The 15,756-nt window shown below is 46.4% G+C and overlaps 1 protein-coding gene across 4 annotated transcripts in view; it reads right to left on the bottom strand.

The window, feature by feature from the left end:
• MYO16 (myosin XVI) overlaps positions 1–15,756 on the bottom strand; it is a 596,952-nt gene that overhangs the window by 150,119 nt on the left and 431,077 nt on the right. For all 4 annotated transcript variants that reach the window (XM_045978501.1, XM_045978500.1, XM_045978499.1 and 1 more), the window contains exon 23: positions 14,187–14,387. In XM_045978501.1, coding sequence (XP_045834457.1) covers positions 14,187–14,387 — 201 coding nt within the window. The remainder of the gene's footprint in view (positions 1–14,186; positions 14,388–15,756) is intronic.

Raw genomic sequence — 15,756 nt, 5'->3', positions numbered from 1 at the left:
ATGCTTTCAACTACCTTTTTCCTCTCTTCCCTTTGCCTTCACGTAACTGGACTTCAGACTTTAGGTTTTTTTTTCCAGTCCTCTTAAGGACTGGAAGATAGGGTTCACGTGCGAAGTGGCAAGGTCCCTCAAGCATGTAATGGAGACATTTACGTGCATGGAGCCCGATGCCGGTGCTTCAGGGGGCTGTCTCCGTAGCCAGAGTCCTCTGGAATGAGTCTGTTCAATGAAAAGACTCCAAAGGAAACTTAGCATTTTGCTTGTGTTTCAGCAGTTAGCAAGACTCACACCAGTGCTTCCGCCTCGGGGTTCGTGGACGAGGAGTGTGGGCGACCCAGGGAGTGGGGTTGCTGTTCTCCCGAAGTCCTCGCCTAACACCCCGGGACCGCAGGACACACAATCACAAGATAGATCAGCTCAGCTGTCTATGTAAAAGGGAGACTCAAGCTTTCCCCGTGGGTATGAATCACACTTTATCAAGCTGCCTCGTTTCCTGGGTCCACAACGAAAAGTTACCAAATGCCAGCCGCACGCATTCTCCTCCTCACTGGGGGCTGGCAGGCTGGGGCTGGGCTGATCGCTAAGGACACGGAAGCCAGAGGCGAGAGAGCTTCCTCTGCAGTCGGGGCTTTCGCTCTGCGCTGAGAGCAAGGGCAGGTGTGTTACTGCCCTTTGAGAAGGAAGGTGCCCGGTCGCAGAGCCGGGCTCCTGGGCCCTTTTCCCCACAGTGCGGCCCCCCTGCGGGTGCCCGGCCCTGCGACATGGTGGAATGTGTGCTCACCTGAGCACCTGCTGTGCGCAAATACCTCCGGCACTCCTAAAAACAGGCTTCACAGTTTAGCTCCAGGAGCGCGTCCTCTGGGGCTCGGCACACACGCGCACACCTTAGCCCTCCCCCGGCCCTCTTTAATCATCATGGCCAGGCGTGCAACCAAGGAATCTGCATTTCTAACTGGCTGCGCAGTTGATCCTGGCGCGCACGCAAGGATGAGAATGACGGCTCAGGCACCAGCGGTGTAGGCCGCCCCAGGAACTCCGTTCTCCCCGGGGGACGCTGGCAGGGAGCAAGGGAGCCCAGGCCTGGGGTCTGCAGAGAAACGTCTCCTGTACTTCGAGATACAGTACAATGATGAGAGGAGATAGCGGCTTAGTTAAAAATCGCTGGTAAGTTCAAGACGAGACGACACTGTAATTATACTCACTGCCAACTTTTTCCTTTGGGGGTCGGCATTTCTAAAAAGCTGTCCAGAAAGCATTTTCAAATATTTTTATCTGAGACGGCAGCAAGAGAACCCTGTATTTTTCAAACAGCCGTGACTGCTGGGGTCCCCTGGGTAAGCCATGAACCGTGCTGGCAGTTGGGAGACAGAAAATGAATAAACGTGTGCTGCAGAAGGAGGGAAATGCACCCAGAGCTGTAAAGAAGCCTTCCTGTTCTAGTTTCCACCCGCCAACTGGAAACACACTTACAGGACGCGGACGGTGACCTCAGCTGAGGGCACGACAGCAGCGTCTTCTCTGGAAGTTAGTTTCTTATTTTTTCAAGGTAAAGTTCACCGAGGTCAGTACCCACTAAATCTGGTGACTTTGCCAGAACAGCCCACAAGACACAAGGTTATTTCAAGGGAAGGGGAAGACGCTCCCTACGAACTCGGGAAATGGGCACGGGTGGGTGTCATCTGCTTAGACCTTGGAGCTGCTTCTGGTGTGGCTCATAGTCAAGGTCACTAAGTATCATCTGCATCAGACTGAGGGTGTCGTTGGGGTTCAAAGAGTATATCCAGAAAAAAAATCAAGAAAATTGGCTAGGGCAAATCTTTTTATAACCTTTTACACTTTACAGAAACCTCATAAAATATAATGCACGTGTATTTATACAATTGGGAAAACAATAAAAGTAATAAAGTAAAAATTACTGGTAAGTCCTTTTCTCAGAGAGAGCCAACAATAATCTATCATCTGTCAAATCTATCTTCGTCTAAATATGCCCTGTAAAAAATTTTTAAAAAGGACTGGTCGCACATTGTGCTTAGCCATGTCCTGTCCTATTTACATGCTCTGTCTGCTGGCTGGAGGGTCCCTCCCGTTGAATGCCCAGCGGTGCTTGGACCCAACCCTCCAACGGAGCTGTGGTGGGGGCCGTGGGCAGAAGACCAGAGGGTCTTGGAGGGGAGGACCCTTGCAGAGTCTTTGCCTCTCCAACACATGTGTGCATTCTCACCCAGAGCTACTTCCTCTTCCCTTCCTTTCTCCTGCCTCAGAGGAGGTGGGTGCTTCCACTGGGATGCCTCTCTGGGTCACCTCAATGTCCCCGTCTACCTCCTCAACTTCTCCTGTGGAACCCATTCCCTGTACAGCTTTCCTCCTCCTTGAAAACCTGGCCTCCTGTCCAGTCTGCATCCTGACCGACCTCCACTGTCCCTGGTTGCCTGCTTTGTCTCTTCCAGTCTCGTCCTGACAGCTCAGATGCTCCCACGTCCCTGCAGCTCAGCAAAGGACAGGGAGGGCCACCACGTGCTCATCACTGCTCAAAACACCGAGAGAAAGAGAAGGAAGCTCTTGAAGGAATGGGGGGAAGAAAGCACAGAGAGTGACGCGGGGCCTTGAAGGGACTGATGGAGGATGGCAGATGAAGCAATGAGAAGCCGTTCATACTAGAAGCAGCGAGTGTACTAGGAGAGCTCATCTATGCCCATAAAATGAGTCACGTGGAACGTGCGGAATTGGTCTCAGCACACGGCGGCGATGCCCAGCCTCACGGGCTGGAGAGAGGAGACAGGAGGACAGCAGAGCCCTGCCATGTGGGCTGGAAACACCACGCGGACAGCTCTCCGTCTTCCTCCGGGCAGAACCGGGAAGCGAACAGAGAAGGACCCAAGGGCCAAACCAAGATGGGATATTCTCCAGGGACTTTTAATGGCCTTACTCAGAGATTCACTTTTTTTTTTTTTAATTTTTTTTCCAGCATAACAGAATTCATTGTTTATGCAGATACTTCTCCAAAGAAGGCATACAAATGACTAACAGACACATGAAAAAATGTTCATCATCACTAGCCATCAGGGAGATTCAAATTAAAACCACATTGAGATATCACCTGACACCAGTTAGAATGGCCAAAATTGGCAAGACAGGAAACAACGTGTGTTGGAGAGGATGTGGAGAAAGGGGAACCCTCTTCCACTGTTGGTGGGAATGCAAGTTAGTGCAGCCACTTTGGAGAACAGTGTGGAGACTCCTGAAGAAATTAAGAATAGAGCTTCCCTATGACCCTGCAATTGCACTGCTGGGTATTTACCCCAAAGATACAGATGTAGTGAAAAGAAGGGCTGTCTGTACCCCAAAGTTCATAGCAGCAATGGCCACGGTCGCCAAACCTTGGAAAGAACCAAGATGCCCTTGAACGGACGAATGGACAAGGAAGATGTGGTCCATATACACGATGGAGTGTGACGCCTCCATGAGAAAGAGATTCACTCTTTACTGTAAATGCCGTCACTCCCCTCTGTTCTCACGCTGATCGAACTTATCCAGAGACTTTCCACACTACAAACACGGCATTAGAACGATGGGGTTTCCAACAGAACCCAGGCACATTCTACCTCACTCGGCAGTGAGTTAAAGACAAACTGAACTGTTAATTATCACATATACATGTGCTTTTAATATGGAAATCTGTATTTCCACAGGTGAAGTGCTCAAAGTCAACGTTTCTACAAGGAAGCCACCTTCGGGGGCGTCTGGATAGCTCAGTCAGTGAAGCGTCTGCCTTCAGCTCAGGCCATGATCCCGGGGTCCCGGGATCGAGCCCACATCAGGCTCCCTGCTCAGCAGGAAGTCTGCTTCTCCCTGTCTCTCTTCCTGCTGCTCCCCCTGCTTGTGCGTGCGTGCTCTCTCTCTCTCTGTCAAATAATAAATGGCATTTTAGGATCTCCTGGATGGTAACACAGAGCTTCCGGCAGCACGGGGTGTGCGTGTGTTTACTTCATCTACTGAAACTGGTTTCTCTGTCAATGTCCACCTCTGTAGGTCTACTTCTCCCGTGCCTAGTTCCGGTACACGATATGCAAATGTGGCCATAAATGCTTTTCCACAGCCTCTCTCGCGCACCCACTGAGCCAGTGGGAAGGGGGCTTCATGGGACCCCTCTCGTATGTTGACATCGCCCCACCACTCAGGGCGACGGCAAGCTGGTGTTTAACTCCACCAAGAAGCACAAACTCAGATGTGGGCAGGTGACGGGGACAGGGGACAGGCACAGCCCGTGCTGACGCCCCTGTCAGCTTCTGAGCAGAGCACAGAACAGCTCAGGTTCCCCATGATCTACAAAGGCCATGGGGAGGTTCCCTTAAGTGGTCCCTAAGTCCGAGTTCTGTGACATCCTTGCCAACAGGGCGGGAGGCAGGGCTGGCAGGGAAGGAGCCCAGTGCAGAGAGTCTGTGCGAATGAACCCGGCTGCCAGGGCCATGGGGGGCAGCCAGCCCAAAGGGTCAGGGCAGGCAGGGGTGGGGTGTCTCAGTGACACACGAGAGCCCTTAGACAGAGCGAGCCCTGGACGCTGAAAGGCATTGTTTGTGGGAAACCACTGAGGCACAGTGAGACCACGCAGCTCAAGAAAAGAGAGAAAACAGGACCCCCGAGGTCGCTGTACAGAGAACATCCTCTGTGGCGGAGGCAGGAGGGGCCTCACCTTTCAGGTACATTTGTAATGACGATTATTAACAAGGACTAGAATTTCTTTATTATGGAATTGAGTCTGTGAGCACCAGAGAAAGCCAGGGAAGGACGTCCTATTACTGGACAGAGACCAGAAATATCACTGGAGCTGCCTGCGTTTTTAGCTGGTTCCAAGGAAAGGACTGTCTCTGAGGAACACATTTTAAAAAGCAGCGTGAGCCAAAAATAAAACCGAATCTGATTACATCCCCAGAGTTGCTTGTTCAGCTCTCAGGTACATGAAGAACGAGAGTGCAGGAACGGTCTGGAGGATCTGGTCTCCAGAAGGGAGAGGGGATTTCACTCTGCTACCGGGGAGACAGGGGTCAGTAGCGAAATTGCTTAAAAGAGCATTGATGAGCCGCTGACGAGGACAGCAGCCGGTGTGGCCAGGAGCGTGTCCGTGGTTAGCAAGCGGGACAGGATAATTACCTTTAACTTTGAGCAGTGTCACTGGGGAAACAGAAAGACCAAGAGAGCAGAGGCAGCTCCTACACTTTTAAGTAAAACTGTTCATTCATTCCTTAATTGGTAACTAGAGCCAGTCGGCGTCAAGAGCCGTGAGCGAGGGGCCAGGAACGAGGGTCCCGGGGCAAGAAGGGAGCATTCGGATTCAGGAGTAGGGAGGGGAGAGGGGCTGGTATTTGGCAATTAACTGGGTTTCTGATTTTACCCTGAGTTGAAAAGTGGGACAAATACGGGAAATCGGTTTCACTGCTTTACTTTTTTTTGAAGGGAGATGAGGGGGAGAGAGAGCGTGGGAGGTGGTTTGGGAACTGAAGGCGGTTCGCTTCTGGATCTGCCAAGAGCCAGAGACGCTGGCCAAGGAGAGGTCTTAACACGCACATGTGCAGGCGCGAAGCCCACAGACACAGAGAGGCGTTTCGGGGCTCATGTCATGCAGGAGAGGGACTCTTGAGGGCATATAAAGTCCCAGCAGGAGACATAAAATACTCTCCTGGGAAACATCGGTATTTGTGGAATGGAAGTAAATTCACTTATCAAATTTATCATCCCTTTCATGTGGGGCAAATATGATCTCTAGAAAAGAGGTGGTTGGGATCACCAGGTGAGAACAACTCTAAACTTTGGAATCTCCTCTTGACTGCGACACATCGCATCGGAATGTAGGTAAAAACTGGATTTTAGGAAAAGAAATGAAAGATCCTTTTCAGGCAAATACAAATGAGTCTGGTAATTCTTCATGCATGGTTTCAGCTTTCTGTCTGAGGTTTGCTAAAAAGAGTTTCAATTTCAAGAGTAGTCGTAAATTGATCCCTCTGCCGCCATCAATATTTATAGGTAGAAGCTTCTACTTTTTACTTTTCTATTAAGCGATTGTATCTAACATTATTGCTTGCTTTCATTCTCATTCACTTTACGTTACAAATACTGATAAACAAAGAAAGTTAGGAGCACACACAGCATTATTATAAGTGTCCTTACCTAACATCTGAATATAGACATTTCCTTGAAATTGCCATGTCTGAAATTTATGAATATGCCTCACTGGTTCCTTTAAAGGGAAAAAAAAAAACCAATCAACTAACAAGGTATCAATATTCTAGGAAACCCAAAGTTCCTTATTTACAACTTTCTGTCAGTCCCCGAAGATAACAGAACCTATTAAATCCCTGAAGAAACAGTGAGATTCCCTGAATGAGAGCCTGCATTTTCTTTTCCAAGCAAAACCCCGAATGAGGAAACGTTTATCAGGTCTCCCACAGAAATTTACACCAGAGGCAAAATTGATAGAACAACAGAGCACCAGGGGCCTGGGTGGAGTTAATTTTTATTTTTCTAGGAGTCTGCCCAAGAAGTCAGCAAATATGGATGTAAATTAAACTCATTCTGTGTGGGTCAAGATATCTTTGTCAAATAACCTTTAATGGTATCCATTTGGCTTAGACCAGACAGATTTCATTGTTATGTCTGGGGATTCTGCCTGGAGAAAAGAAAGAGAAATAAATGAAAGGCTCCTTATTGATTAGTTCATCTCCTTTTTCTTTTGATTTAAAGGTTCACTTTCTGAGTCTTCTTGGGCACATCGTGTCTCCCACAGGTTTCCGGGGTGAAGGCCAGTCGACAAGCTACAAGGCGTTTCTGGGGCAAATAGAACTGGGGAAATTGAACAAGCCACCATTTCCCCTGCACACGCGTAATGTAAACACGTCCGAGGGGCAAAGAGGCTTGCTGGCATCAGGGCATCACCCAGAATCCATGGTAACGCCTCTGCTTCTCAGATCTGAGTAACAGCACCAATCTCAAACGATATATTTCCAACTTAGTTCCTCCAGCAACAGGGGTAGATCTTATTCAAGGAGGAGGGGGAAAATCAGATGTTTTATAGACGGGCCACAAATCAGTAACATCATTCTTCCCCCACATGGTTTCTATCAGTGATGTTTTAGTAATACGGTCCTCATAAGTGTGTGGGGACATCAGGGACAGGGACACTAATGACCAAGGCCTACGTGTCTGGGATTACAGAGTGCTCTGCGGGGATGTGGTTTAGGGGTTGGAGAAAGGAATCCTGGTGAAAACGATCAAAATCCACCCACAGAAAGACATCTCTAAAGCACATTATACAAAGAGGCTCTACATTTTCAAACTGTCATAAAATTACGTTTCAGAATATGTAGTATGGAAATTGCAGAGAATGCTTTCATTTCCTTGAGGCAAACCGTAATGGAAAGGATCTTCTAAAATCTGCAGTAAAATTCCACACACCTCTTTGCACCATTAAAATAGTAGTCATAAAACTAAATGGCAAAGAACATAATTTTTCACAAAAATTCTCTTAGATCAAGGTAGAGCTACTTAACATGAAAACAACCTGTATATTCAGTGAGAAACATTAACATAAGTTAAAACATTATGTAAATGTTTTTTCTTCTATTATTACAATTCTCACAGATAGAAAAATACCTCTATTTCTGCAGCTTCCACTCAAGTTTTCCAAGCATGATAGCAAGAAAATACTGTAATATAACTTCGGTGGTTACATTTCCTCATCACCTGCTGAAGTGACGTTAATTATGAGAAATAAAAATAAACATTCTAATGTGACTTACAGAGCTTTGCTTCAGGCATGGGGCGCAGTAATAAGATACAAAGATTAACAAACCTATTTTTTAAGTAATGAAGGGCATTTTATCACTAACAATTCAAGCAAGTCAATTGGGCCCTTAATGTGCTCACCTAAAAATATGGCCAGTTGGTAGATGATCCCTGAAATATTTTTCAGTCGTCACTACTTGTTATCAGTGAGTTCAAAATCCTGCCAAGGACAGTGGTACTTCTGCACAGACAGACCTTCAGCTATTGTTGGGGGAAAGATGACTCATGTTTGATGGAACATCTCAAGAGACTCAGATGTGACGTGATTTCTTGCCAATTGTGACCTTCAGAACAAGTTCATGAGGTTCACAATATATTCTCCTGAATTGCAAACTTCACGCATGTGGCCACTGAAGGTCAGTGTCCCCCTCAACGTCCCGACGAGGAAGAGCCTCCCTGCCGTACCACGAGGATTCTATGACTGCAGACAACAAACGCTTGAAGAACTTCACACCCGACACGGTGGAGATGGGAAATATGTGGTCCTCGGAAGGGAAAGTGAAATACGGTATTGTGACCTATTACCCTGTGGTGGGCTCAGTAGCGTACCCTCAATTCCATGTCCACCCAGAACCACAGAATGTGACCTAGTTTGGAAATAAGATCTTTCAAAGATGTCATGATATGAGTAAGATGAGGTCACAGGGGAGAGGGAGGGTCCGAATTCAACTGGATGTCTTCCAAGAAGAGGAGGGGACAGAGAGCTGTGAAGACAGAAACAGAGGTCGGGAGTCGTGTCTACAAGCCGAACGTCGTGGACAGCTGGCAACCACCGGAAGCTGGGGGAGAAGCTTGGGACAGATTTTCTCAGACTCCGCTCAACGAGCCAACCCTGCTGACACCTGATTTTGGATTCTGGCCTCTGGAAATGTGGGGATAAATTTCTGCTATTTCCAGCGGCGCGGCTGGAACCTGGTTAAGTCACCCCCAGGAGACTCGGGCTAGCTGTGCCGTCTCTGACGGACCGCTGAGCTTCCCGAAGGCCGACTTGACTGGAACACTGACACGGCAGCGTTTGTACACGAGGCCTCAGAAAGCACTTGGTGAACCGGAAAAGGCCACGCCAGCGCCAGACACCACTACTGATGAGGGAAGGGAGAGCTCAGTGAGATGTGGATTAGGCCAAGAAGCTACTCCTAAGATGGCGAAGGTCTGGAAAGACAGAAAAATGGTATTTCGGGTGAAGAAAACCAATAGAGGTGGAGAAATGTCAGGGTCCCTTTCGAACGAATCAAAAGAGGTAAAGAAATTCCATAATGTTATGAGTTAAAACCACTCCCGTCTCTCCTGATCTGTGAATGCCGACCCAGTGGACACGTGTATTACTTCCGGAGGGTTGTTGCAACAAATGACCGCAAACGGCTGGCCCAGAACAAGAGAATTTTGTTCTTTCACAGTTCTGGAGGCCAGAACTCGGACATCGGGCATATCTTTATGCACCCGGAGGCTCTAGAGGACATGCCTTCCTGCCTTTTTCTAGCTCCTGGGGGCCCTGGAACACCTTGCCCGTGGCTGCATCTCTCCTGTTCCTGCCTCCTTGCTTGTGTGGTCTCCCTTTATCTCGTGAATCTCCCTCTGCTTCCTTCTCAGAAGGGCACTTGCCCTTGGATTTAGAGCACCCCCCGATCATCCAGGGTGATCTCCTCACCTCGAGATCCTGGACTTTATTACGTAAGCAAAGACCCCTTTCCACATAAGATTCCATTCTGAGGGTCGAGGGGTGAGCACGTGGCCATACCTTTTTTGGGGGCCACCATTCAGTCCACTGCAACATTTAAGGGTTTGGGGAGAGAACGAGGCTGAAACATAGACACAGGATCTCAGGCAAGAACAATATCACCAACTTGATTTGTATAAACCAGGCCAGTCATACAGGACACTCATCGGATCCAAAGAGCATCATTTTGTGTCACAACAAACGATCGCAATAAACAATTTTCAAACACAGACCTTATGAGCAGACGACGGGTCAGATAGGCGAGCATCATATATTTTGTAACCATTACTCTGACCTGTATTTTCATTAATTTCATTTTTATTACTTCTGATCACTTTCGTATCTCCTAATCTATTCACTTTGCTCACATTAAAATTTAGGACCTTCCAAGTACTATTTCCTATTAGAGTCAGCTCAGAACCACCTTGATGGAAATTCAGATTTCCTGGGAGCCAATGTCTTTTTCTAAATCATAATTCTTCTTTCTTTCAAGATTCTTAATTTTAAAAGCCAGTAAAATTAGACACACTTCTGGATTTAATGTGTACCCATCACTTAAATCACCACTGGAAGTTTAAGAGCAATTCCTAAAACAGCTAATCCATATATGATTTAAAATTTGCTAAAACAAATAAAAACAACCAAAACCCTTCAGCCTTCTTTAATCCACATCCGTGCTCATTAACGAGACCTTGTTAATATTTCATGCACAGCCTCTCCCCCATTTACTTTAAAATATTTCTGTAATGGAGATTGGAAAATACACCAGGCTCCTATGAGTAATGAAAAATTCAAAGGTGTTTAGGAAAGATCTTCAGCTATAATTCAAATAATGTTGCTTAAACATTTCTAAAAGGACCTAGGAGCCTCTGCTCCAAACCAGATTCAGAAGCACGGCGGGGTCTTGTAGTCAGAGCAGAACGGTCCCTCCTTGGGGGGCTGGAGGTCAGCATCATCACCAGCCACAGTGGTCAGCCTTCCCAGGAGAGGGGAGTTTTCCCTCACAAAACCAGGTAACCCCATCACAGAAGAGCCGGGGTGATCTGAGCGACATTCCAGCCCATCCATCTGGCCAAAGAAGAGGACGCAAAGCAGCCCAGGAACCCGAGAGCCACTGAGCTTCTTCTCTGGGACCAGCTTTATCACCAAAGAGCCCCGCAGGAATGCTCAGACGACGGTCCGAGAGATCGTGCGTGCTGTTGCTAAACCAACTGGCTGTCTGCTCTGTGTCTTGGTTTATCAAATGCAGAATATGCTGCTTTCCTTGAAAATGCAGTAGCTCAAGATTAAATATATGCAGCTACATCTCATATTAGAAAGGCATATGGCTTGACATATTGCCACAAATTACATATAATCTATACTGTAACATGTGAATGAGTCCTTCGGGAGTCCTTGGGCTAAGACTCATTAGCAGATCTCAGGGAAACGAAAGATTTTTCTAAAACCACAAAATTGACTCCAATTATGGAAAATCCTGCTTAAAACATAAAGGCACTTTTAGAGAAAAATTCATAATTCCATGGGACTTGGCTCTGTGGCAGCTAATCAATGGACAGGCTCTACTCTGCTTTCCTGCTATCAGAGCTCAGGAAATAATTGTATTTATTCACACTGTTCACTGATCTTACCCAAATTAAACAACAACAGAAAAAACAACAAAAACTGAAATTGAAATTCTATTAAGTGGCTGTGGAATAATTTTTAGAAGCAAACAGAAAATAATTAACAAACAAAACATTATTCCAAAGCTTGGTCCCATTCTGTTTAATGCAATTAGCATTTATTGAACAACCTGACACGTCTCCAAGATTCGATACAAACAGACTTGTGAGGCGGGTCAGGTAGAGATGGTCTGAAGACAGCTTCCATGAAACTTAAAGGAAAATAGGGAAGTCGTTTTCTAAAATCACTACTTATGTTTTACTGTAATATTTCAACTAAATCCTATGAACTCATAACTGCTCAATATAAGGAAAATATAGATTTAAAAATGTGAATACAGGACTAGAAGGTTGGCTACATTATAAAAAAATTTAAATGCTGAATCTCTCCTATATAAAAGGTAGTGGATAAGTTAATAACGGGCCCAGAGTGTGTGTGTGTAAAATCTGACACGGAGGCCCTCTGCACAGCGATTCATGGCTCAGCCCATCCCACGGCGCCGTGGTACCACAGGATCCCCCAGGATGCTCCTGGCCCTGGGGTGTATCTCCTGGGGACCCCCTTCTTCCTTCTTTTCTCTTGGTTTTCATGATTGTCTCTCCTACTCCTTTTCTCCGTCTTCTCCATGCTCTTCATGAGGGAAATGATCAAGACACACATTTCCACAAATATGCCTATGTTTCTAAAAAAAAAAAACCCTTTTATTTGTCATATCCTATTGAAGTTTCTGTTAAAAATCTCAAAATCAAAACATCTACACTGATTGTCTTTCCGTCCAGACTGCCTCTTCTCCAGGATTCCTCTAGTGGCTGGTGCTGGCACCCTCCGTCCGTGGTGGAGAGAGAGACTCCTGTCATTTCAAGCTGCGGTTCCTCCTCTCCTCGGGACATGCCGTCTGTCAGCACGGCAGCCTCGTCTCGAGAACACGCCACCTTGCGATCTTCTGCTGTGGCCCAAAGGGTTCTCTTTTGCGTGTTCCCAGAGCCCCCTTCCACTTTCCCCCAATCCATCCTCTACCGTGTCCCCTGTCTTCCTTACTTCATCCCCCGCACTGCCTGAAAACGCGTGGGGAGTTCACTCCGTCAAGAGGACAAAGCCCTGACTAGTCCATGTATATTTATTCATGCTTTGGTCCAAAAAGCTTTTTTTTTTTTTAAGACTTATCTCCAGCCAATCTCTAGAGACTTAACTGTACTTCTTGTACCATTTCCCAAATACAGGGTGGGTGGACATGGCAGAAGGGCCCACGGCGCTCTCAGGAACAGCCGCCTTCTCGCACCGCTCATCAGAAGGTGGAAACATTCCCAGGCCTCCTTGCCGCTCGCATCTGATGCTCTTCAGCTTCCACCCGTCTGGCACTCCTGCTCAGGATCCTGAAGGTAGGCGTGGGGGAGCTTCTGCTGCGTCTCTTGCATGTCTCATAAGCATGTCATGAAGACGCTTTGACTTCTCTGGCAATGGAGACCTCCCGGCCTGGTCACTGGCTCACTGGCCTCTCCATGCTGAAGACCAGGGAGGGGCACATTCCTGGTGTCAGCGGTGGGTGGCAGGAACTGAGAGTCACTGCCTGGAGCAGCAGCTTCTCCATCTGGCTGGAAGCTTCCAGATCAAAGACAAGGCCACAGGTATGTTGGAAGCCCCATTCTGTGGTGTGCTTTTGAGTCATTCCTGAATGTTCAACATAGGGTCTCCTGGTAAGTATTTCCCTATACCAAATTATTTTCCAGATGAACAACTAAAGTGGATTCTGTCCCATGCAATGGAGTCCTGGGGGTTGGCGATGCCATTCAAACGTCCATGTCTCCACCAGAATGCTCCTTCCTTTTATCCTTCCTGAGCTCTAGCTCATCCCCAGAGGCCTCAGCCACACCTGACCTCCTCCAGAAAACATTTCTACACTTTCTTTGGGAGCCAAATGATGACTTCGTTCTCCAGGTAATGCAGAACTTTGTTAATGTTACCTACATTACTATAAGCAAAGTACATCATAATTATTTGTTAATTTGCCTTTTCCTTACTTGTCGACAGTGAGGTCTTGAGGACAAGAAATATGGCTTCTCCATCTTTTTTTCGCTAATGCTCGGACTTGGCATCCAGTAGAGTCTCAGTGAACATGGACTGAAACGACCTGGAATACGTGGACTGGAGGCTTTGCCCTCTGATAGGTAACCGCTGCTCAGGGCCGAGGGGGGCAACCCAGGGGCCACAGATTCAAAGGTGGGCGGTGGTCACCGCAGATGGGCCTGGATGGAAGGTAAGTGGAATGGGGATTCGAGCATCAAAAGTTGGTGACGATGGGACCTCGTGAAGAAGAGGAGGGTATTTCAAGCTTGATTAGGAGGAGTGGAAGCCCGGAGGGTGTGGGTTTTGCCCCGGGGGGTGTGTGACACAGAAGTCACGGCTAAAATGACTGGCATCAGCTCAGAGAACATAGGACATTAGCTGGCCTAAGGGGTGTGAGGTTTTTATAGACAGTTAAGAGGAGGTCCTTGAAGGTGTTTAAGGAAGAAGCACGTTTTACTAAGCTGTTTAGGGAACTGAGAGAGGGTAGAGAGTAGCTCTCTTTACTCAGGTTGACATGCTCTAAGAAAAATAATGTAATACTAAAAACGACACTGAAGGCAAGTCAAGTCAGAAGACCAATACCTCTTTGGCTAATGAAAGGATCCCGAAATTCAGAGCAGAGCTGTCTTTGTTAAAGCCAAGGCCCTCTTGCTCAGATGATGTTATAATCTGGGGAACATTATGGAAGGATTTGACCACCTGTTTCATCACTCACATTCTGAAGATGCAAAGTTCTTCTCAGGTTGAATTAAAAGAGCTTAGGAAAGTAATATGGTGTGGGTTCTTCACCCAACTTCTATTCATTGAAATAATCAACTCTAAAATATCTGAAACTTGAAAGCTTGTCCTGAAGAGGTTTGGTCCCTCAGCGTACATGCCATACCACGTTGCTCGTCCAACTTACCCTTCCTGCATAGTGCATAGTGGTGAAGGCCGTGCCCTGGTCTTTGAGCGCCATGTTCCCGTTCCCATCCTTCATGGGTGAATAGACTGCATTTGTGTTTGATGATTCAAGGAGACTTTGTAGCTTTTTGGGAAGATTTGGTTCCATTGACCAAATCATCTGACTTTCTTCATCCAATAAAGAGAGAAATCCAGATGGTTTCTGAAAATCAAAAAGAGATAGTATTTTTTCTTCCATTACTCAGTTTGATGGTTTTGTTATTATTGTACATGTATGTTCATTTGCATTTTCACTATCTTCACATAAGCACTCAAAAAATGAATCAGTCTACTTTTAATACACATCTGTGTTTGACACTACTGTATCCCCAACACCTAGCAAAACTCTGATGTAATGTAGACCCCAAAAGTATCAGTTGATTAATAATTGATAGTGAGTAAATAAATTAAAGAGTGTGTTTTAATGTCATTCAAATGCTGGAGTTATTAAAAAAGTATATTCTCATCTCAAAAAGAAAAATGGAATTTCCAACTAAAGGAGAAGTATAATTTTTCTTGACCTCTAACCCATATCAAACTCTTTATAGTTATGACGGGTCAAGTCACTTCTCCAAAAACAGAACTTACAATCATGCTGAGTCATAAAAATTGTAGAAAGACCCTACTGAACTGGAAGTAGAAGAGACTATAATATTCCAATATTAGGAACTAGAAGAAATACAGTTGGAAGCTATCACTTATAAAATCCAAATTGGAAGTCAGCTCATTTATAGCTGTCAAACACAGAACCTAAAGTCATATATAAGCAACCACTTAAAATTAATCTCATGTGAAGGAAAATGCGGCTTGAAAGAACTTCTCAGTTTGCCCTGACAGTTCGCTCCCCGCATGGAGAACACCACGGCGCCCACCCGGTTTACGCGCCAGGTGAATAACGTTGACGCACTGCTGTGTATCTTTTCTTCCCTAGAAAAGTTCTTCTGTTGACATGTCAAAACTACCTTCAAAAATCAGGTAATTTATGTTATTTATTTACCTCATTCTGTCATATAGCTGAATTCTTCGCATCAACCCAGTGTGCTTTTGGAAGTGTGAATACCATAAAATAATTCTCCTCAGGAGGTGAAGAGACATATTGACCCCTCTGGTGACTCAGTTTGCATTTTGCTCCGAGGTCACCAAACCCACCACCACAGGCCTTTCATCTTATTCGTTTGGCAAGTAGAAAGTTGTCTCTCTGTGGCTGAAATACTTCAGTTGTTTTAGGCCTTTCGGGTTTCCTGCTCATGGTAAAGAAAATGCAGACTAGATACAGTTGTCTCAGGGCTGTAAATGTTGAGATCCTTCCAGTGCCACCCGTAGAGAAGAAAGGTTGAAAATGGCGGCCAGGGGAAGGACTTATGCCTGGTGGGGGCTCACGTACCGGGGGAGCCCTTTGGGAGACATTTGGCATCTAAAGGAGCACCTCTGGAATGAGCAGACAGCCTCCCTGGGAAGGAAGGAGAAGATGGGTGGATAAAGGGGGAAGGAGCACGAGGAAGGAACTGGGTAGGCCTATAAGAAGCAAGCTT

Source organism: Meles meles, chromosome 14 (assembly GCF_922984935.1).
Source record: "Meles meles chromosome 14, mMelMel3.1 paternal haplotype, whole genome shotgun sequence".
Lineage (NCBI taxonomy): Eukaryota > Metazoa > Chordata > Mammalia > Carnivora > Mustelidae > Meles > Meles meles.
Note: the sequence above shows the minus strand (reverse complement) of the source record. Positions and strands in the feature narration are given on the sequence as shown.